A 21,615-nucleotide genomic window follows, 5' to 3' on the forward strand; every position below is an offset into this window, starting at 1 on the left:
TTTTATATTTTAGAACCATAGGCTTTTTTTTTCAAGTCTCAAACATTTTCATAAGCAGTGTGCTATGGTGCTAGTGACTAAAACATTTCTGCCTACAGGGACTGGAAGTAGGAAAACAAGGAGGCAGTGCCAGTGGCGACCAGAAATTTGCACACCAGGTACAAAGGGTATTTGTCCTCAGCTCCAGCAGAGTTTCTTTTTTTTCTCTGCAACCATGTAAGGTTCTTCTAATGCAAAAGAAAAAAAAAATCTGTCACATCTAAGGACCTTGAAAAGTTTTGTTTCCCTTGAGGAATTTGATATGCTTTTTCCTTATCATTCAGAAACATCAGTGTATAGTCTGTTTTTCCAGTTTGCATTGCGCCCAGTAAGTTTCAAGCCAAAATTTCTGTTTAATTTTGGAACAATAGAAACTCCTGATCGGCACATTAAAAATTTTCTTTGATCTTGATCTTCCATACCCGTTGCTGCCTTTTATTTAATTTTACATTTCCTTTTGATTATATATCTTCCAAGCTGATTAAAATTTTCTACTAGCCAAAAGGAGTTTGAGCGAACAAAAATATTTACAGAGCCATCAGCCATCTATGAGAATACCTTTCTCTTGGCATTCCACACACTGCCAGGTGTTATTTGAAAAGTCTTTACTGATGTAATAAACCAGAAATGGTTTCTCATCGGGGTTTTATTTTGTATTTCTAAGATTACAGGTGAGAGTGAACATTTTCCCATATTTGTTAACCAGGTTTAAAACTGTTTGATTGGGACGTGGCTTATACAGGGACAAATGCAGCTAATCCGACTGAAAGACAAATGCAACCCAGGAATATCTGGTTCTTACATTTTAGCTTTGACTCCGCCCCTGGGTCCCCTCACCTACCCGGACCCCAAGCAAGCCCTTTGTGTGTGTCAACCGTCAGTGAATGGGATCTCAGTCTGAAAAGCTGGCAGAATACCGTCTTGCCCCCAAATATGTGTATTATGCGTATATCCAGTGTCTGATTGCAATGTTTATGGGGAAAAGTTCCTGAATCCTAACCAAGACTGAGGCACTGGCCGTTCCCGGGAGTCTTTCCGCAGGCGCGGCCTCTGACACTCGGCCTTCGATTGGCCCGCCTGGCCCCGCAGGAGTCGGGGTGACGCGGGCCAGCCCAGCGCGGACGATGAGAGCTAGGAGTGGCTGCTTCTGCCTTTCTCTCCCCTACTTTTTTTTTTTTAGCCATAGCTATGGTTACCACGTTTCTCTCCGCCTCCCGCCACCTACCAAGAAAACGACTGACCATTGGCTGCCTTTCACCAAGGCGGTAAGTCATTGGTCTCTGGTGGGACCGGGCGCTGCCCCCTTCCCCTGTCTCCTGGGTCTCTGGAGGAGCCCAGGAAGGAGGCTCCGCTGGTTCCGCTGGGTCAGGCGCTGACGGGACCGGGCTGCGGCAATCGTTAGCGGGTCATGTCGGCCGCCCAGGGCTGGGACAGGAACCGCCGGAGGGGAGGAGGCGCCGCCGGCGCTGGTGGCGGAGGTAGCGGGGCCGGCGGGGGCAGTGGGGGCAGCGGGGGTCGGGGGACTGGCCAGCTCAACCGCTTCGTGCAACTCTCCGGGCGGCCGCACCTGCCAGGTGAGTCGTGGGACAGGGTCCTGACCGCTTGCGGGCGCGGCGGGCGGGAAGGTGACTGCTACCTTTTCTTTTTCTCCCTGGCTTTCTTTTCCTTGGGAGGAGGAAAGGCAGGCCCCACGCATAGCAGAGGGACTGGGGATCAGAGAAAAGGGAAGGTGTCTTTGAGGTCAGGGAGGGAACAGGAGCACAGCGAAGAAAAGTATCTGTGCTCTGTTGAAAGCTCTGTGCTGAGAGTTGTGTTTTCTTTTCAAAGGAGAGGCCACTGTCTCATTGACATTTCCAAATGTTTCGGTTACTCGATTCCCAATCTCTTCCCCTTCCGCAGTTTGATCTTGTAAATGAAAGACATTGGCGCCTAGCTGTGGGAAATTATTTCCAAAAGGGTGCCAAGTTAAGGAGAGAAGAGGGAAGCGCATTCCAAGGAGTGATTTTGTAAAAACTACACGGGGTGTGTGTGTAAGAGGCATTCTGAAACGGAAGAAAGGGGTGGGGGAGTGTTGGCTGGGGAGTGTATGGGAAAGAGAACCTAGAGGATTAGGGAAAACTAGTTGGATTATTAATATTTTGGAATGTTCAGAGACAGGATAATGGTGTCTAGGTTTTAAGGGGAGAAAGTGAAGATCAAAAATATACTTAGTGACACAATTATGCTGTGTTTACAATATAAAAACAACTGAGAATTGGAAAAATGTACCCAATACAATTATTTGACATTTTGGTCTACAGTGCCCTAGCCTTGAGTTCAGATGCTTTTGAAAACAAAATAAAATCAAGTGGATATGTATGTGTAGACAATTTTAAAGAGGTACGTTTGTAATTGAATATTCAATCTAGTAGAAGGAAGGTAGGGAATTAAATAATGCAGAGAACGTCAAATATCCCACTGGGCAAGCTTATTTTTACTATGAAAAGAACTATCAGGAATGATGTGTTAATTATTCATCGTGTTTTTTGTGAATAATATTATATTAGTGATATATTTGTTTAGCTGATGAGTTTTGAGAACATGATGAATTGGTTTTTTTGAATTGTGCTTAAGACTGTGCCTTATACTTCTAGTCAAAAATTATTATTTGATTAAATTGAAGATGACAAAGGGAATTTAGCACATTTAATGAGACAATTGCTTATGTTCGTGATGAGGTTATTGATGTGTGCTAGAAATGTACATTACCCCATTTATATGCATTAAATCGAGGCATTTGTAAGTAGTCATATAATATACCAGAAGTTGGGTTTGAGACGTTAATATCAGACTGGGCATCCTAGAATTGCTAAATATATGATCTTTAACATGAAAAAGAAAAAAGGAGCAATCTTTTTTCTTACTCCCAATTAATAATAAAAACTTAAGATTTTTGTGTATTGACAGCTTAGAAGATGAATCTCTTAGCAAACACTGTCACCAGTTTGCCCTCTACTACCGCAATCTTTAGGTCTTTGATCACGGATTAATTATACCATGGGCTTCAAGTAGGCATTCCTAGGTTCCTAGAACCTGCTTGGTGCACTTCCTCACTTCAACCACGTGATGGCAGTGGAAGCCATGATTTCTGCTAAGGGGCTTCAGTGTGGAGCTATTTCTGCATTCCCTTAGCACACAAGACCAAGAACAGCCATTTATCCGGAGGTAAAGATAAACGTGTCTAAACTGTGAAAATTTGTAAAGCGGGGTCATCAGTCTCTTTTTTCTGCTTCCCTTTTCTCTTGACTGACACTTCATTGCTCCTTTACTCATTCTCAAAATTGGGACACATCTGATACCTCAATGTATTATGTAGTTTGAAATTCTTTCATACCAATTTTTTATTCTGCTAGGTATTGCATTTTAAGCCTCTCCCGTTTCTTGCATTTTGATAGATTTTAAAAGATTTTAGGTGATGGGGAGGAATAGGATGTCTAGGCTTGGTTGATGGGCCTTGGAGATAAAACCTTTTATTTTAAATTTATTTATTTATTTATTTATTGAGATGGAGTCTCGCTCTGTCCTCCAGGCTGGAGTGCGGTGTCGCGATCTCGGCTCACTGCAACTCCACGTCCTAGGCTCAAGCAATTCTCCTGCCTCAGCCTCCTGAGTAGCTGAAATTACAGGCGTCCACCACCACGCCAGGCTAGTTTTTGTATTTTTAGTAGAGACGGGACTTTATCATGTTGGCCAGGCTGGTCTTGAACTCCTGACCTCAGGTGATTTGCCTGTCTCAGCCTCCCAAAGTGCTGGGATTACAGGCGTGAGCCACCTCGCCCAGCCAAATTTTTTATTTTTTTGAGTGTACTATAGCGGCTGGTCGTGGTGGCTCACATCTGTAACCCCGGCACTTTGAAAGTCCAAGGTGGGAGGCTCACTTGAGCCTAGGAGTTCAAGGCCAGCCTGGGCAACAAAGCAAGACCACATCTCAAGTTAAAAATTAAAAAACAACAACAACAACAACAAAAAACTATAGTATAGCTCACTGTGTCTCTCTTTTGACCTCTAAATCCTATTTGTCTTTTTTTTTTTTTTTTTTTTTTTTTTTGAGACAGAGCCTCACTCTGTGGCCCAGGCTGGAGTGCAGTGGCACGGTCTTGGCTTACTGCAACCTTTGCCTCCCGAACTCTAGCAATTCTCCTGTCTCAGTCTGCCAAGTAGCAGGATTAGAGGTGCGGGCCACCACGTCCGGCTAATTTTTTGTATTTTTGGTAGAGATGGGGTTTTGCCGTGTTGGCCAGGCTGGGCTCGAACTCCTGGCCTCAAGTGATCCTTCCGCCTCAGCCTCCCGAAGTGCTGGGATTACAGGCGTGAGTCACAGCACCCAGCCAGCCCCATGTTCCATTTTTCATCCTTCTCTACCAAGACTTCCAGTTACTGATACTTAGAACCTTTTCTTACTTTTTACATCTCAACCCTCCATCCAGCCCCCAATGAAACCAAACAAAACAACCTGGTCTTCCTGGAGTGTTCTCATTCTCTTTCAGTGATAGCTTCTTTATCCATCCAGTTATGCAAACTTGAAACTTGGGCATCCTCCTCAATATTTTCTTCTCCCTTGCACTTCAGGTGTAATCATTTACCAAGTCCGTTTCTTTTACTCCTGCCATAACTCCAATCCACGGTGCCACCATCCCTCACTTAGGTCTCCTGCAGGAGCTTTTTAAGCAGTATTCCTGCTTCTGCTCTTGCCCTTCAATTCATATAGCACACCAGTCTTTTTGCAAGCCCAAATACATTCTCATCCCTGCTCACAACCTTTTTATTGCTCTTAGGATAAGGCAAAAATCTTTAACATGGCCTCAAAGGCACTGTGTCGTCTGACTCCTCTCTAACTCTACAGTTAATCCTGTGTTACGTTCTCTTGGTCATTGATCTTTTTCTGCCCTGTTGGATGTATCATGCTTCCTCCTGCCCCAGGTCCATTGCACAAGCTTTTCCGTCATCCAAGAACCTTCTTACTCCTCATTCCATTCTCTTGTTTTAACTTCTCTTCCATTAGATCTCAGTTTGATCAAAATGTTTTTTACATGGAAGCCTTCCGTGACTTTCTGACTTGGTCTCTTCTCTCTGTAACACTCATAGCATCATGTGGCTCTCCTTGGGCATACTTTACCATTTGTGTGTGATTCCTTGATATGCATGATTTGATACTCTTGAGATGTATGTGCGTATACATATACACACATATACGTATATATATGCCATATACATATATTTTTAAAATTCTAAATTAACGCATTGGCGTTATATATAACACGTTAGTGTCTAGTGAGTTTGGTTAGTGTGGTTCAATCCTCTAGCCACATTGACTCTGGATAGATGGTTAAAATCAGGTTCTCTCTCTTTTTTTTTTTTTTTTTTTTCTGAGATGGAGTCTTGCTCTGTCACCCAGGCTAGAGTGCAGTGGTGCAATGTCACTGCAACCTCTGCCTCCCGGGTTCAAGCAGTTCTCCTGCCTCAGCCTCCTGAGTAGTTGGGATTATAGGTGCGCGCCACCATGCTACTTTTTGTATTTTTAGTAGAGACGGGGTTTCATCATGTTGGCCAGGCTGGTCTCGAACTCCTGATCTTGTGATCCACCCACCTTGGCCTCCCAAAGTGTTGGGATTACAGGCGTGAGCCACCGTGCCTGGCCAAAATCAGGTTCTTTAATGTAAAGTAGTGGATTAGACTCTGCATCCATTGCGACAGCACAGATGATAGTTTGTGAAACCTTTTTTTAAGCGCTTGCCTTTCTGCTGTTTTCTGAAGTTCACTAGTGATTATGTGTTTGCCTCATAGGCCAAGAAATTAATAGCTTTTTACTCCTGGATTTTTACTAACTCATAATTTCTATACACCCAGTAACGAACAGGGAATTGTGCTTTTTGTAGAATAAGTATGCAGAGAGAGCTCAGGAGCGCGGGGTTCATGGGGCAATGGAATTCAGGTAGCTGTTGTGATTTAACTGTGTGAGTTTGATTAAATACCATGATTAGCTGGGAAAACAGTTAAACATTGTTGCTAACATGGGAACTGGAAAACTGACAAAGAAAAAGAAGGAAAAATGTAACAGTTGGTAAAGCTGGGTAAAAATAATACTGTAGTCTTAACTTAAAAATTTTAAGTAAGTAATGTGTATAAAATCCAAATGATACAAAAAAGTATATGGTAAAAGACAAGTTTTTCTTCTTCCTTTGACCCCAGCTAATTGACTGCCTTCCCTAGAAGCAACCAATGATACATTTCCTGTATATTTTTTCCAGGTTCAGGGGGGACGGGAGGGACTTTGTGGAGATGGTAGCATTCCTTTGTTTGGATGGGTATTTAAGATGTTTACAATCTTGCTAATACAAATAGTGATACAATGAATATCCCTATACATATATAATTTTGGCACATGAGAGAGTCTTTCTTTAGGATAAATTTGTAGAAGTACAGTTTCTGGGTCAAAGGATATATGTTTACTGCTTAAACTTTGATAGATTCTGTCAAATTTCAAGTTTATGTTTCCCTGTTGTTGTTCGAGTGCTGTCTTCCTTGTTCTTTTGGTAACGGAGTGGGTTATCAAACGTTATTTAAATTGTCAGTTTAATAGGAATATTTTTCTTAAGTGTCTTTCCAATAGGTAGATGAAAGAGCCATTTATTTGTTTCCTTTATCTATAGATCTGTTTATATTTTTTGTTCATTTTTCTATTGGGATGGTTCATATTGTTTATAAAGGCGGTACCCAAACTTTTTGGCACCAGGGACCAGTTTCGTGGAAGACAATTTTTCCATGGACCGGGATGGTGGGGTGGAGGAGTGGGGGGAATGGTTTCGGGATGAAACTGTTCCACCTCAGGTCATCAGGCACTAGAGACTCAAAAGGAGTGCACAGCCTAGATCCCTTGCATGCACAGTTCACCGTAGAGTTAGCACTCCTATGAGAATCTAATGCTTGATCTGACAGGAGGCCGAGCTCTGGCGGGAATGCTCACTCGCCCACCACTCACCTCCTGCTATGTGGCCAGGTTCCTAACAGGCCATGGACCGGTACCAGGGGTCCATGGCCTGGGGATTGTGGACCCCTGGTTTATAGGAACTCTGTATTTTAATGAAATCAGTTCTTAGCCATTGACACATGTTGCAGATATTTTTCACAGTTTTTCATTTGCGTTTTGACTTTGTTTATAGTCTATTTTTTCATCAGAAATTAAATGTTTTAAATGTTTTGTTGTGAAATTTATCAGTCTTTTCAGAGTCTAGGTTTTGTGTCATAAGAAAGGCCTTTCCTATTTTATTATTATTTCTAATTCGAATTAAATATTCTTGTGTTTTCTCCAGGTACTTCTGTAATTTTATTTTTAAGTTAAATGCACTTACCCACACAAAATGTAAGTTAAATAAAGTGTCGAGGTGGGAATCCAACTATACTTTTCTTCCAGATGGCTGCCCAGTTATGGCAGTGTCCTTCATTTAGTTCAGCTTTGCCCTGCTGATTGAAATGTTGTCTATAGGTGTACTTAGTTCCTACAATTTGAGGTTATTACTGGACTTTTATTCTGTTTCATTGATCAGATTACCTATTTATACCTAATGACTCCATTCCTTGGTTATCATCTTCCCTCATTCTACTTCCCAGAGTTTTCCTGGGAAGTTTTCTTTGTTTATTTTTCTATATGACTTAGAATTAGCTAACCAAGTCCTGCTCCTCTGTCCTGTTGGTATTTTTATTGGTATTGTATTATATTTATAGATTAATTTAGAGATAATTGACATCGTTTTGAGGTTCAAAAACAGGGTCTATATTCATTTCTTTATGTTCAAGAACAGTATATGTGGTCAGGCACGGTGGCTCACGCCTTTAATCCCAACACTTTGGGATGCTGAGGCAGGCGGATCACTTGAGGCCAGGAGTTTGAGACCAGTCTGACCAACATGGGGAAACCCCATCTCTGCTAAAAATATAAAACTTAGCCGTTCTTGGTGGCAGGTGCCTGTAATCCCAGCTACTCGGGAGGCTGAGGCAGGAGAATTGCTTGAACCTGGGAGGCAGAGGTTGCAGTGAGCCAAGATTGTGCCACTGCACTCCAGCCTGGGTGACTGAACAAGACTCTGTCTCAAAAAAAAAAAAAAAAAAAGAACAGTATATGTATTTATTGTCATTCAAGTATTGTTTTGTATCTATCAACATTAAAAAGTTGTTTTTTTTTTATATAGGCCTCTCACATTTCTTATTATGTTTATTCCTTGGTGTTTATCTTGTTTGTTGCTATTGTAAATGGGGTTTCTACTACTTTCTTTTTTCTTTTTCTTTCTTTTTTTTTTTTTTTTTGAGACAGAGTCTTGCTCTGTCGCCCAGGCTGGAGTGCAGTGGCACCATCTTGGCTCACTGCAAGCTCCGCCTCCCGGGTTCACGCCATTCTGCCTCAGCCTCCCAAGTAGCTGGGACTACAGGCATCTGCTACCACGCCCAGCTAATTTTTTGTAGTTTTAGTAGAGATGGGATTTCACCATGTTAGCCAGGATGGTCTCGATCTCCTGACCTCGTGATCCACCGGCCTCGGCCTCCCAAAGTGCTGAGATTACAGACGAGAGCCACCGCGCCCGGCCGGGGTTTCTACTTTCTTTTGTAACTTTTATGTGGTTGTTTGAATATGAGAATGCTATTAAATTTTGAGTATTAATTTTGTACCTAGCCATGTTAAGAATTCTAATATTATCTATAATAGTTTCCCAGTTGTTTTTCTAGAGAATAACAGGTATAGCTAAATAATCATATCATTACTGAATAATGATAATTTTATCTTCTCATTTTCATTTTTTTTTCTTTTTTTTTAAATAGGCCTGGCGTGTTGGCTCATGCCTGTAATCCCAGCACTTTGGGAGGCTGAGGCAGGCGGATCACTTGAGGTCAGGAGTTTGAGACCAGCTTGGCCAGTATGGTGAAACCCCGTCTCTACTGAAAACACACACAAAAAAATTAGCCGGATGTGGTAGTGCATGCCTATAGTCCCAGCTGCTCAGGAGGTTGAGGCAGGAGAATCGCTTGAACCCTGGAGGCAGAGGTTGCAGTCAGCAAAGATTGCGCTATTGCACTTCAGCCTGGGTGACAGAGCAAGACTCCGTCTCCAAAAATAAAAAAAAAAATAAAAAAAAAATAAAATAGAGATGGAGTCTTGCTATGTTGCCCAGGCTGATCTCAAACTCCTGTGCTCAAGTGATCATTCTGTCTTGGCCTCCCGGGATTACAGGTATAAGCCTCCGTGCCCTGCCCTCCTTTTCACTTTTTTTTTTTTTTTTTTTTTTTTGAGACAGAGTCTCGCTCTGTCACCCAGGCTGGAGTGCGATGCCGCAGTCTTGGCTCACTGCAACCTCTGCCTCCCGGGTTCACGCCATTCTCCTGCCTCAGCCTCCTGACTAGCTGAGACGACAGGCGCGTGCCACTATACGCGGCTAATTTTTTGTATTTTTAGTAGACATGGGGTTTTGCCGTGTTAGCCAGGATGGTCTTGATCTCCCGACCTCGTGATCCACACTCCTTGGCCTCCCAAAGTGTTGGGATTACAGGCGTGAGCCACCGCGCCTGGCCCCTCCTTTCACTTTTGATACTTATTTCTTTATTTTGTTCAATTGATTTCGCTAGTACTTTCCAAAAATACTAAACAATAAGATAGTAGTGGAGCTTTGTCCTATTCCTTACTTCAATCAGATATTTTTAATGCTTTCCTATTAAGATTAGATCTGGCTTTAGATTGAAGCGTACATATTTTATCATGTTAAAGTATTCAGCTGTTACTGTTTTTTTGAAGTTTTTGTTTTGTTTTGTTTTGTTTTGTTTTGTTTTGTTTTTGAGGCAGAGTCTCACTCTGTTGCCTAGGCTGGAGTACAGTGGCTCGATCTTGGCCCTCTGCAACATCTGCCTCCTGGGTTCAAGTGATTCTCCTGGCTCAGCCTCCCGGGTAGCTGGGATTACAGGTGCCCGCCACAACGTCTGGCTAACTTTTGTGTTTTTGGTAGAGACAGGGTTTCACCATGTTGGCCACGCTGGTCTTGAACTCTTGACCTCAAGTGATTCGCCCACCTCGGCCTCCCAAAGTGCTGGGATTACAGGTATGAGTCACCATGCCAGGCCTAAAGTATTTTTTTAATAAATAGAAGTAATGTTGCTAATGCCTTTTCAGCATCTGTGGGAATTATAATGTAATTTTTGTCCTTTGATCTATTATTGTGGTAGATTGTATTAATGGATTTATTGTTACTGAACCATTCTTGTGTTCCTGAATTAACTTACTTTGTCGTGATGTATTAGTATTTTAAACGTACTGCTGGGTTCTGTTTGCTAAACTTTACTTAGAAATTTTGTATCACTCCTCATAGGCGTTTTCATTTTCCTTTCTGTTTTTTTTATTGTGTTATTTTTGTTTCCACTTTTATAAAACTATTTCAAAGCTTGCCTGCCTGCCTGCCTTCCTGCCTTCCTTCCTTCCTTTTTCCTTCCCTCCCTCCCCCTCCCCTACCTCCTCCCTTCCCACACCTCCTCCCTTCCTTCCTTCCTCCCTTGCTCCCTGCCTCCCTTTCTCGCTTCCTCCTTCCCTCCCTTCCTCCCTTTCTTCCTCCCTCCCTCCCTCTGTCGCCCAGGTTGGAGTGCAGTGGTGCAATCATAGTTCACTGCAGCCTTGAATTCCTGGGCACATGCCAACCTCTTGCTTTAGCCTCCTAAGTAGCTAGGACTACAGGCGTGCACCCCCACACCCAGCTTATTTTTAATTTTTTTGTAGAGATAAGGCCTTGCTATGTTGCCTAGGCTGGTTGCAAACTCCTGGCCTCGAGTCATCCTCTCACCTCAGCCTCCCAAAGTACTAGGATTACAGGCATGAGCCACTGTGCCTGGCCCTTCCTTTCTTTTTCTATGCATTTTTTCCCCTCTGTGGTTAAATGGCATTGAAGTTAAAGGTTTTGTGGAATTCCCCATTAAGTCATTTGGACCTCCTCTTTTTTAGGGGGTAGAAGAAGCTCTTAGACAATTATATTGTCCAGTTATATCATACTTCTTAGTTTTTTTGAGACAGGGTCTCACACTGTTGCCCAGGCTGGAATGCAGTGGCACAATCATGGGTCACTGCAGCCTCAACCTCCTGGGCTCAAGGGATCCTCCTTCCTTAGCCACCTGAGTAGCTGGGACTACAGGTGTACACCACCACACCTGGCTAATTAAAAAAAAATTTTTTTTTGTAGCAGTGGGGTCTCAGTGTTGCCCAGGCTGGTCTTGAATTCCCAAGCTCAAGCAATCCTCCCACCTCGGCCTCCCAAAGTGCTGGGATTATAGGTGTGAGCTACCGTGTGCAGACCAATTATATCATTCTTTGATAGTTGGCTGCTTACAATTTATATCTTTTGGGGGTAGCTTTGATAATTTATGTTATCCTAGAAAATCACCCAATTCATGCAGATTTTCAAAATTATTTATGTGAATTGACCAAGGTATTCTTTTATGATTACACAATTATTTCCTGGATTTGCAACTACTCATTATCATTTCTTATTTTGTATTATGTGAGGCTTTGCCCTTTCTTGTTCATAACCGGCTCTTGGATTTTTAAAACTTAGTTCCAATATTTTCTTTTTTTATTAATTTTTTTCTTTCAGTTTTCTTTTTTTTTTTTTTTTTGAGACGGAGTCTCGCTCTGTCACCCAGGCTGGAGTGCAGTGGCGTGATCTTGGCTCACTGCAAACTCTGCCCTCTGGGTTCACGCCATTCTCTTGCCTCAGCCTCCTGAGTAGCTGGGAATATAGGCGCCTGCCACTACACCCGGCTAATTTTTTGTATATTTAGTAGAGACGGGGTTTCACCGTGTTAGCCAGGATGGTCTCGATCTCCTGACCTCGTGATCCACCCGCCTCGGCCTCCCAAAGTGCTGGGATTACAGGCGTGAGCCACCGCGCCTGGCCTCTTTTATATATTTTTTTTGTTTGTTTTTTATTTTTGAGACGGAGTCTCTCCCTTGTCACCCAGGCTGGAGTGCAGTGGCATGATCTTGGCTCACTGCAACCTCTGCCTCCCGGGTTCAAGCAATTCTCCTGTCTCAGCCTCCCCAGTAGCTGGGATTACAGGCGCACGCTGCCACGCCCCGCTAATTTTTTGTATTTTAGTAGAGACAGGGTTTCACCGTGTTGCCTAGGCTGGTTTTGAACTCCTGAGCTCAGGCAGTCCACCTGCCTTGGCCTCTCAAAGTGCTGGGATTACAGGCGTGAGCCACTGCACCCGGCATTTTGATAATGTTAAGTCTTCTAGGTCTGTGAACATGTTGTATTTCCATTTATTTAGATATTGAATTTATGTCAACAATGTTTTGGGTTTTCACAGGTCATTTATGTTTTGCCTGCCTTTCTCAATTCTTTCATCTATTAATATGTCCCTTACTGTGTTTTCAGTAGTGTCTGGTACTCCTTTGTGCTACTTTCAATGAAGATTTCATTTCTGCGTTGGTTTTATTTTTCCCTTCCATTTCTTTTCTGTTCTCTGTTTATATTTCTTTCTATTGTCTGCCTTTCTAGAGCTAGACTCTCTTTTCTTTTCTGGACTTGAGACGTTAGTTTTTGTAAAACCTGTTGTCTCCCACCCCCTACCACAGCCACTATATAAAAGGAATACAAACTCATTAATTAAAATTTGGATAATGGGCTGGGTGTGGTGGCTCACACCTATAATCCCAGCACTTTGGAAGGCCGAGGCGGGCAAAAGGCTTAAGTCCAGGAGTTTGAGACCAGCATGGGTAACATAGTGAGACCTTGTCTTTACAAAAAATAAACAATATTAGCCAGCTGTGGGGGCACATGCCTGTAATCCCAGCTAATCCCAGCTACTTGGGACGCTGAGGCAGGAGGATTGTCTGAGCCCAAAAGGTTGGGGCTGTAGTGAGCCAAGATCATGCCACTGCACTCTAGCCTGGGCAGCAGAGTGAGATGCTGCCTCAAAAAAAACCCCAAAATTGGAAAACGTAGAAAAATTGTGACAAGGAGAAAATCACTTAAAGACAGCTATATCAACATTTTGATATTTTACTTTCCTTTTAGTTCTTTATCAAGTGTTCATTTAATACTGTGTAAATAATTACTTATCACCTGTAGGAATTTGGGATTCTCTTTAAACTGTTCTATATTTAAATGTTTTACTCACAAGGCTTGCTTATGTTTTCTGTTATTTTGTTAGGTGGAATCTCTTTCTCCTCAGTTTACCATATGAATAACATTTTAGGTTTTTTCCTAGCTTGTGGCCTATTTTACTTCTCTCTGTTACAGCCAGGCTTTCAGAAAGAATAGACTCTGTTGTTTATATTTTAATTTCTTTTTTCTCTTCAGTCTTTTGCAGTCTCACTTCTGCCTCCATCGTTCCACTCAAGTGCTCTTACTAAGGTAATAACGTCCTAATTGCTAACTCCAGTAGATAGCTCTTAGTTTTCATCCTACCCAGCTTCTCTAGAATTTGGTTTTAACTGTCTCCTATGCTAGACCCTAGGAATACATAATTAACTGAAGTTCCTGTTCCTAAAGAGCTCTTATTCTTGTATCTCTTGAACTTCCTATTAGTTTTCCTTTATCTGCCACTTAATATTGGTATCCAAGAGTATTTCTTTTGTTTGTTTCCTCTTCTTACTCTTAGTAAGATATCATTAATGTCCTGACCAAACCTACATCTATGTCTAACCCACATCTCTCTCTCTGGCCTGTTTGCCAACAGCCTCTAGATGTTTCTACCAACTGACTGATGAGTACCTCAAATACAACATTTTCAAAAAACAGTTTCATCATTTTTCCTGGCAAACCTGTTACTTCATCCTGTGCTCCTTATCCTGACTAATTTAATGGCTATATCGTCATTTTAGTGAGTTAAGCCAGAAATGTGGGAATCACATTAGATTCCTTCCTTTTACTCATTCCTTATAGAATTGGTCACAATTCGATAAGGAATTGTGTTGTTGATTCTTCCTCCTTACCCTCACTCTATTTGTCCCTTTCTACCTCTTTACCCTCCGCATTTATGTCTTTCATTTTATATTTCAGCTATACAGAAGTATTTTCAGTTAGTTGCCTTAAATTCTTGGAACAAGGTAGGTTGAGAGGAGAGATTTTTTAAACACTTGGAATTTCCTGTGCTACACTGTTTTTTGATTCTGTACATACCATTTCTTCTTTCTAAAGTGCCATTCTCCTAGTCATCTTCTTAGACCCGCCCATGTATACTTTAATCTACATAGCATTTTTTCCTATTCTCTCTTTTCATCTCAGCACTTTGGGAGGCTGAGGCAGGAGAATTGCTTGAACCCGGGAGGTGGAGGTTGTAGTGAGCTGAGATTGCGTCACTGCACTCCAGCCTGGGCGACAGTGAGACTCCATCTCAAAAACAAACAAACCCACAAATGACTTATGTGTGTCAAGTCAAAGGGACATTTTAAAATCTCCATCTGCCTTGATCTCCCTTCATTTTTAAACATCCTTTTCCCTTTTGGCTTCCTGGGTGTCAGGTCTCGTTTTCTTATGTGTCTGGCCTCATCCTTAGTTGTCTTTGTCAACTCTTTCCCTTCTACCAGGACTTTATGTATGAGAGTTCTCAATTCTTGGTTCTGTGTCCCCACCCTTCTCTTTTCAACTTACTTGAGGTGTTCTCTTCCAAATCTGTGATTTTCAATATCTATCCATATGCCAATAAGTTATGCCACTTTGTAATTTCAGCCCAAATCTCTTTTGAGGGCCATTTCCTTGCTTTCTCCATATCTACAATTACATGCTTCATATTTCTGAAGCTCAGCAAGCCTAAAACTGAATTTGTGATCTTTATTATAAAATTGAAGGGTAACTATTGGGTAATTTTAAGCACAGGAGTGATGTGGTATGATTTATGATTTTCTAAAGCTCACTCTAGCTGCTGGTTGGAGAATGGCTAATGGGACATGGTAACATAGATGCATGGAGGTCATTTAGAAGACTATAGAAGTACTTTCCTAAAAAGATTGTGGTGGCTTGGACTAGGTGGTATATCAGTGGTTGGAAGTGGTTGAATATGAGATGTATTTTGAAAGTAGCATTAATAGGATTTGCTATGAGGGGTGAAGGAGAGAGAAGAATCAAGATGATTGCTAACAAGGCTAGATGCGGTGGTTGACGCCTGTAATCCCAGCACTTTGGGAGGGAGGCCAAGGTGGGTGGATCACTTGAGGTCAGAAGTTTGAGGCCAGCCTGGCCAACATGGCGAAACCCCATCTCTACTAAAAATAAAAAATCAGCTGGGCGTGGTGGCGTGTGCCATTAGTCCCAGCTACTCGGGAGGCTGAGGCACAAGAATTGCTTGAACCCAGGAGGCGGAGGTTGCAGTGAGTCATGATTGCACCACAGCACTCCAGTCTAGGTGACAGAGCGAGACTCTGAAAAAAAAAAAAAAAAGACTCCGAAGTTTTTGTCTTGAGCAATTGGATAGATGACAGTCTCATCAAATGTGATGGAACAGATCTGAAGCAGCAGGATTGTAGGGGGCAAATCAAGAGTGTTGTTTTGGCAGTGTTAAGCTTGAGATGCCTATTTGACCTCCAAGTAAGGATATAGAGTAAGTAATCTTTACATTTAAAAAAATCAAACTCAAGGGAGATGGTGAGGCTCACAATGTTTTTTGGAATTATTAGCAAGCCATTGGACTGGATGAGTTCACCAAAGAATATTTTTAGCTAGGTGCGGCGGCTCATGCCTGTAATCCCAGCACTTTGGGAGGCCAAGACGAGGTTGGGAGTTTGAGACCAGCCTGGCCAACATGGTGAAACCCCGTCTCTACTAAAAATACAAAAACTAGCCGGGTGTGGTGGCAGGTGCCTGTAATTCCAGCTACTAGGAAGGCTGAGACAGGAGAATTGCTTGAACCCAGGAGGTGGAGGTTGCAGTGAGCCGAGATCATGCCACTGCACTCCAGCTTGGAGGACAGAGCAAGACTCCATCTCAGAAAAAAAAAAAAAAAAGAATATTTTTAAAAATTGGGCAGAAGACTATATAACTCTTCAAAGTGAGAAGGAAAGGAGAAGCAAGCAAAGGTCAATGAGGTAGGAGGAAGACCAAGACTGCTTGGTTTCATAAGAGTCAAGAGAAAAACATGTTTCAAGAAGGAGGGAGAGGTTACGTTGTCGAGAGCAAGGTAGGATAAGGTTTTAAAATGGTAGACTCAGCCGGGTGCAGTGGCTCCTGCCTGTAATCCCAGCACTTTGGGAGGCTGTGGTGGGTGGATCACCTGAGGTCAGGAGTTCGAGACCAGCCTGGTCAACATGGCAAAACCCCATCTCTACTAAGAATACAAAAAACAGCCGGGCGTGGTGGCTTGGGCCTGTAGTCCCAGCTACTTGGGAGGCTGAGACATGAGAATCGCTTGAACCCAGGAGGTGGAGGTTGCAGTGAGCTGACATTGCACCACTGCACTCCAGCCTGGGTGACAGAGTGAGACTCTTTCTCAAAAAAAAAAAAAAAATTAACAACAACAATAAAATAAAATGGTGGACTTTGTACTACCATTAGTACAGTACTATAAGTAATCTTACAGGGTATAGTAGGCCTTTGTGGGCTGAGTAGGGACTGACCTATTAACTATTTATAACATTGGAAAATATATTAAGAATTTCAAATGACAAATTGACGTAATTACTTAGAATTTTGAGGTGCAGCCTAATTTTTATTAGCCTGTATATTTTTTAAGGCTTTATTTTCCCCAAATTATTTTTAAGGCCATTCCCTTACTTTTTAAAGTAAGCAGTCCTTGTCTTCCTCCTACTTTATTGACCTTCTTTGCTTCTTTCCTTTTCACTTTCAATGGTTCTATAGTCTTCTGCCCAATTTTTAAGTGGTTTTGAACACTGTGTATCATTAGACTTTTACCAATATCAGTATTGGGCAAGCTTGTAGAACACATAAAGGTTACGCTTACTTAAAATATGTAAGTATGATTTCCTATGATTGAATGCATACAGCTTTCCTCCTAAAAGTCTTTTTCATTAATTTTTAAAATGGAAAAACATTACATAAACTTGGTAAAATCAAATAGTATGCAAGAGGAGAAAGTGTCCCTTTCACCTGAGATCCCTCGTTTTGCAGTCTATCTCCCTAGCAGTGTCATCTCCCTAGAGTTTCTGGTCTGTCTTTCCAGAAATAGAATTTGCATATATGTGCATATAGGTGTATGTTATCTTTATATTAAAACAGAGTGCAACAACAAAGTATTCTTTCTGCATCTGTCTTTTTTTTAACTTAAAAATATATTTTGGGGATTGTTCTGTGTTAGCACATTTAGACTTATCTCATGCTTCTTCATGGCTGAAAGTATTGTGTTGTGTGAATGTGCTGTAATTTACCAGCCACCCAATTGATGGATATTTAGCTTGTTTCTGGTTTCTGTTATTTAAGAACAATCACTGCAATGTATAATGATAAATATTGTTAATTTGCCTTTTAATATCTGTGTTTTTAAAGTTTTCCTCAAGTTGTAGAACTTAAAAACTCACACTTATCCCCTTATTTTTACTCCGCTTTCCCATTCAGCTAGTCTTTTACATCCTTATGTTTTATCCCTATAATAATATTAGCCAGGGATTTATATAAACATTTACTTATAACCCAGTAAGGGAACAGATACTATTGCTGTTCCCTTTTTTATAGTTAAGGAAGCTGGGGTACCCAGGACAAAACCTTGTCCAAGGACATACAGCTAGCAAGGGACAGAGCTAGGATTTAGACCCAGGCAATGTGGTTCTAAAGTCCATGCACCATGCTGCACTCCCCTCTGCTTCCTGTCCTTCCCAGTTCTTTTTGTTACTAGTACTGTAATTGAGGTCCTCACTGGTGTAAACTGGACTACACTAAAAATGTTTTTTTGCTATTCCTAGTCTTACTTTCCTAACCCGTTCTCTATATTTAAACAAGATTAATCTTCCTAGTGCACAGCTATGGTTATGTTGCTTGTCAGATCGGAATCCTTCAGTAGCTTCCTGCTGCATTTAGAATCCAGCCCAATCTCATGCTCTTCCCTTTTATATTTGCTATATTCCATGAATTTGTTCCAAGCTTTATCTAGGATGTGAGCATTAAAGCGTCATAAGACATAATAAGACTAGATAGTGAAGTGAAATTAGAAGTATTATGACTCGCAAAAAAATGAGATAAGTGATCTTTGGAGTTGAATGGTATTTTTTCTTTTGAGTTTTTTCCCTTTTTACCCATAGTAGCTCCTGCCATATGGTTTCATCAACAAACTGTCAACTCAATTAATTTCAATCAGATGTGTAATTGATCAAATGCTAACCACAAATATTTTGGTGTCACATAAAACAAATTCCTTAAAACACACACATACACACAAACCTAAAACAGAAATATGGAATTTCTTTTTTTTTTTTTTTTTTTTGAGATGGAACTCGCTCTTGTCGCCCAGGCTGGAGTGCAATGGCACAGTATCGGCTCACTGCAACCTCCACCTCCCGGGTTCAAGCAATTCTGCCTAAGCCTCCCGAGTAGCTGGAATTACAGGTGCTCGCCACCACGCGTGGCTAATTTTTGTATCTTTAGTAGTGACAGGGTATCACCATGTTGGCCAGGCTGGTCTCGAACTCCTGACCTCAAGTGATCCACCCGCCTCGGCCTCACAAAGTGCTGGAATTACAGGTGTGAGCCACTGTGCCCGGCCATATTATACTTTTTAAAGCAACTTTTAAAATATCAGATATTAGATATTAAAAATTTGCTAATTAGTGACTATTATTTGCTTTTTGCTGGATTTAGTCCAATATAAGCTTTTATATCCTTCAGTCAGCTCTAGGTATTTTCTTGGAAGACATTGCATTTGCCAAGAGAAAATGACCTGAGAGAAGGGAAAGTGAGTTCATAAAGAAAAGTTGTGTCTTCACCTTTTTTTTTTTTGAGACTTAGTCTGGCTCTGTCCCCAGGCTGGGGTGCAGTGGTGCAGTCTTGGCTCACTGCAACCTCTGCCTCCTGGGTTCAAGCAATTCTCCTGCCTCAGCCTCCTGAGTAGCTGGGATTACAGGCGTGCACCACCACGCCTGGCTAATTTTTGTATTTTTAGTAGAGACGGGGGTTTTACCATGTTGGCCAGGCTGGTCTCGAACTCCTGACCTCGAGTGACCCACCTTCCTTAGCTTCCCAAAGTGCTGGGATTACAGGCCTGAGCCACCAGTCCCGGCCGTGTCTTCACTTTCAAAATTGATCACTTTTCTAGTTTGGTTTTTTGTTTTTCTTTTTCTTTCTTTCTTTCTTTCTTTTTTTTTTTTTGAGACAGAGTCTCACTCTGTGACCCAAACTGGACTGCAGTGGCACAATCTCGGCTCACTGCAACCTCTGCCTCCCAGGTTCAGGTGATTCTCCTGCCTCAGCCTCCCGAGTAGCTGGGATTACAGGGACCCGCCACCACACCCAGCTATTTTAGTAAAGACAGGATTTCACCATGTTGGCCAGGCTGGTCTTGAACTCCTGACCTCAAGTGATCCACCTTCCTTAGCCTCCCAAAATGCTGGCATTACAGGCCTGAGCCATCGCCCCTGGCCTCAATTTATTTTTCTAAGTGAAGTTTTACTGGAGATAAAAAGGAAGGAGATGATACTCAATTAAGAAAAACAATCTCTGGCTATAGTTAATATTTCAGGATAGGCACATTCACATCGATACATATAAAGTACAAATGCAGGCAGGATGTTTGGTAAATCTTACAGAAAAAAACCCATGTACAGTAAAAAAACATATATTTTAAAATGAACTTTTATCTTTTAAATTTTTCCCCTTGTCCGAAACTTCTTAGAATCATAAAATGTTAAAATTGAAAAAGACTGCTGGGCATGGTGGCTTATGTCTGTAATCTAAGGAGTTTGAGACTAGCCTGGGTAACATGGTGAAACCCCGGCCCCATCTCTACAATATAAACAAAAATGACCCAGGTGTGATGGCACATGCCTGTTGTCTCCCTATTGGGAGACAGAAGCAGGAGGATTTCTTGAGTCCAGGAGTTCAAGACCAGCTTGGGCAACATAGCTAGACCCTGTGTCTACTTCTCCCACGCCCCGCCAAAAAAAAGAGTGTTTATAAGTGCTAAGCATAGAGTAGATACTCAGTATATAAAGGTGTTTGGCATAGAGTAGATAATAAATGTCGATTATCCTAAATTTAAAAGAAAGTCATTTACTTAACAAGTAGGTCACTGTTAGCTCAATGTATGCCATTGTGAAATTTTAAAAAGATTCCTCTTCCAGGTAGACATAGTCCCATGGGTACATTGGAGAATAGAGTGAAGGCTGGATTTAGCCTCCCTTAGACACTTTGCCTGGAGCTCTTGTGCAGTAAGCAATCTGTACAGCTGTGCAGCGATTCCAAATACAGTATTAATTTGCTTCTCTTTTGAAATTCTTTATAGATCCTGAATTGTATATAGGAGTAGGACTGTACCACATGTTGTAGCCACCTAAGTCAGAATTCTTGGATCATTTTCTCTGATTCAATCGTTCTAATTTTTTTTTTTTTTTTTTGAGATGGAGTTTTGCTCTTGTTGCCCAGGCTGGAGTGCAATGGCGCAATCTTGGCTCACTGCAACCTCTGCCTCCTAGGTTCAAGCAATTCTCCTGCCTCAGCCTCCTGAGTAGCTGGGATTACAGGCATGCACCACCACACCTGGCTAATTTTGTATTTTTTTTAGTAGAGACGGAGTTTCTCCATGTTGAGGCTGGTCTCGAACTCCTGACCTCAGGTGATCTGCCCGCCTTGGCCTAATAGTTCTAATTGTTAAATATTCATAATTGTTTTAGATATATCATTTTTGAATGTAAGCTATTCCATATTGGCACCATCTTTTTTTTCTTCCTTTTGGGTTTTATTTAATTTTTATACCTTTTACTTTGAGAATTGTAGATTGATTTACAGTTTTAAGAAATAATATTGGCTGGGTGCAGTGGCTCACACCTGTGATCCCACCACTTGGGAGACCGAGGCGGGCAAATCACTGGAGCCCAGGAGTTTGAGACCAGCCTGGGCAACATGGTGAGACCCTATCTCTACAAAAAATACAAAAATTAGCCAGGTGTGGTGGCACATACCTGTAGTCCCAGCTACTTGAGAGGCTGAGGTAGGAGGATCGCTTGAGCCCAGGAGGTGGAGGTTGCATTGAGCCAAGATCATGCCACTGCACTCTAGCCTGGGTGACAGAGCAAGACTCTGTCTTAAAGAAAAAAAAAAAAAGAGAGAAGGGAAGGAAATAATACTGAGAGATCCGTATACCCTTCCCCAGGCAATTTCTTGGAATGATAACATCCTGTTACTATTGTACAATAACACAACTAGGAAATTGACATTGATACAATCCAGTGACCTTACTCAGATTTCATCAGCTTTACACGTACTCGTGTGTGTGTGTATCATATTCTGTACAATTTTATTTCATGTTAGATTCGTGTGGCCACCACAGTCAAGATACAGAACAGTTCCATCACAAGGTTCCCTGGTGGTGCCCTGATACAGCCACAGCCACCTTCCCTGGCAAACCCCTGGT

At 41.9% G+C, this 21,615-nt stretch overlaps 1 protein-coding gene across 2 annotated transcripts in view; it reads left to right on the forward strand.

The window, feature by feature from the left end:
* Nucleotides 1-1,337: 1,337 nt before the first annotated feature.
* KLHDC10 (kelch domain containing 10) overlaps nt 1,338-21,615 on the forward strand; it is a 65,014-nt gene continuing 44,736 nt past the window's right edge. Inside the window, exon 1 of one of the 2 annotated variants that reach the window (XM_004046211.5) lies at nt 1,338-1,613. In XM_004046211.5, coding sequence (XP_004046259.1) covers nt 1,448-1,613 — 166 coding nt within the window. In that variant the 5' untranslated portion in view covers nt 1,338-1,447. The remainder of the gene's footprint in view (nt 1,614-21,615) is intronic. The other variant, XM_019031607.3, reaches the window with a different exon arrangement.

The sequence above is a fragment of the Gorilla gorilla genome, chromosome 6, assembly GCF_029281585.2.
Source record: "Gorilla gorilla gorilla isolate KB3781 chromosome 6, NHGRI_mGorGor1-v2.1_pri, whole genome shotgun sequence".
Taxonomy (NCBI): domain Eukaryota; kingdom Metazoa; phylum Chordata; class Mammalia; order Primates; family Hominidae; genus Gorilla; species Gorilla gorilla.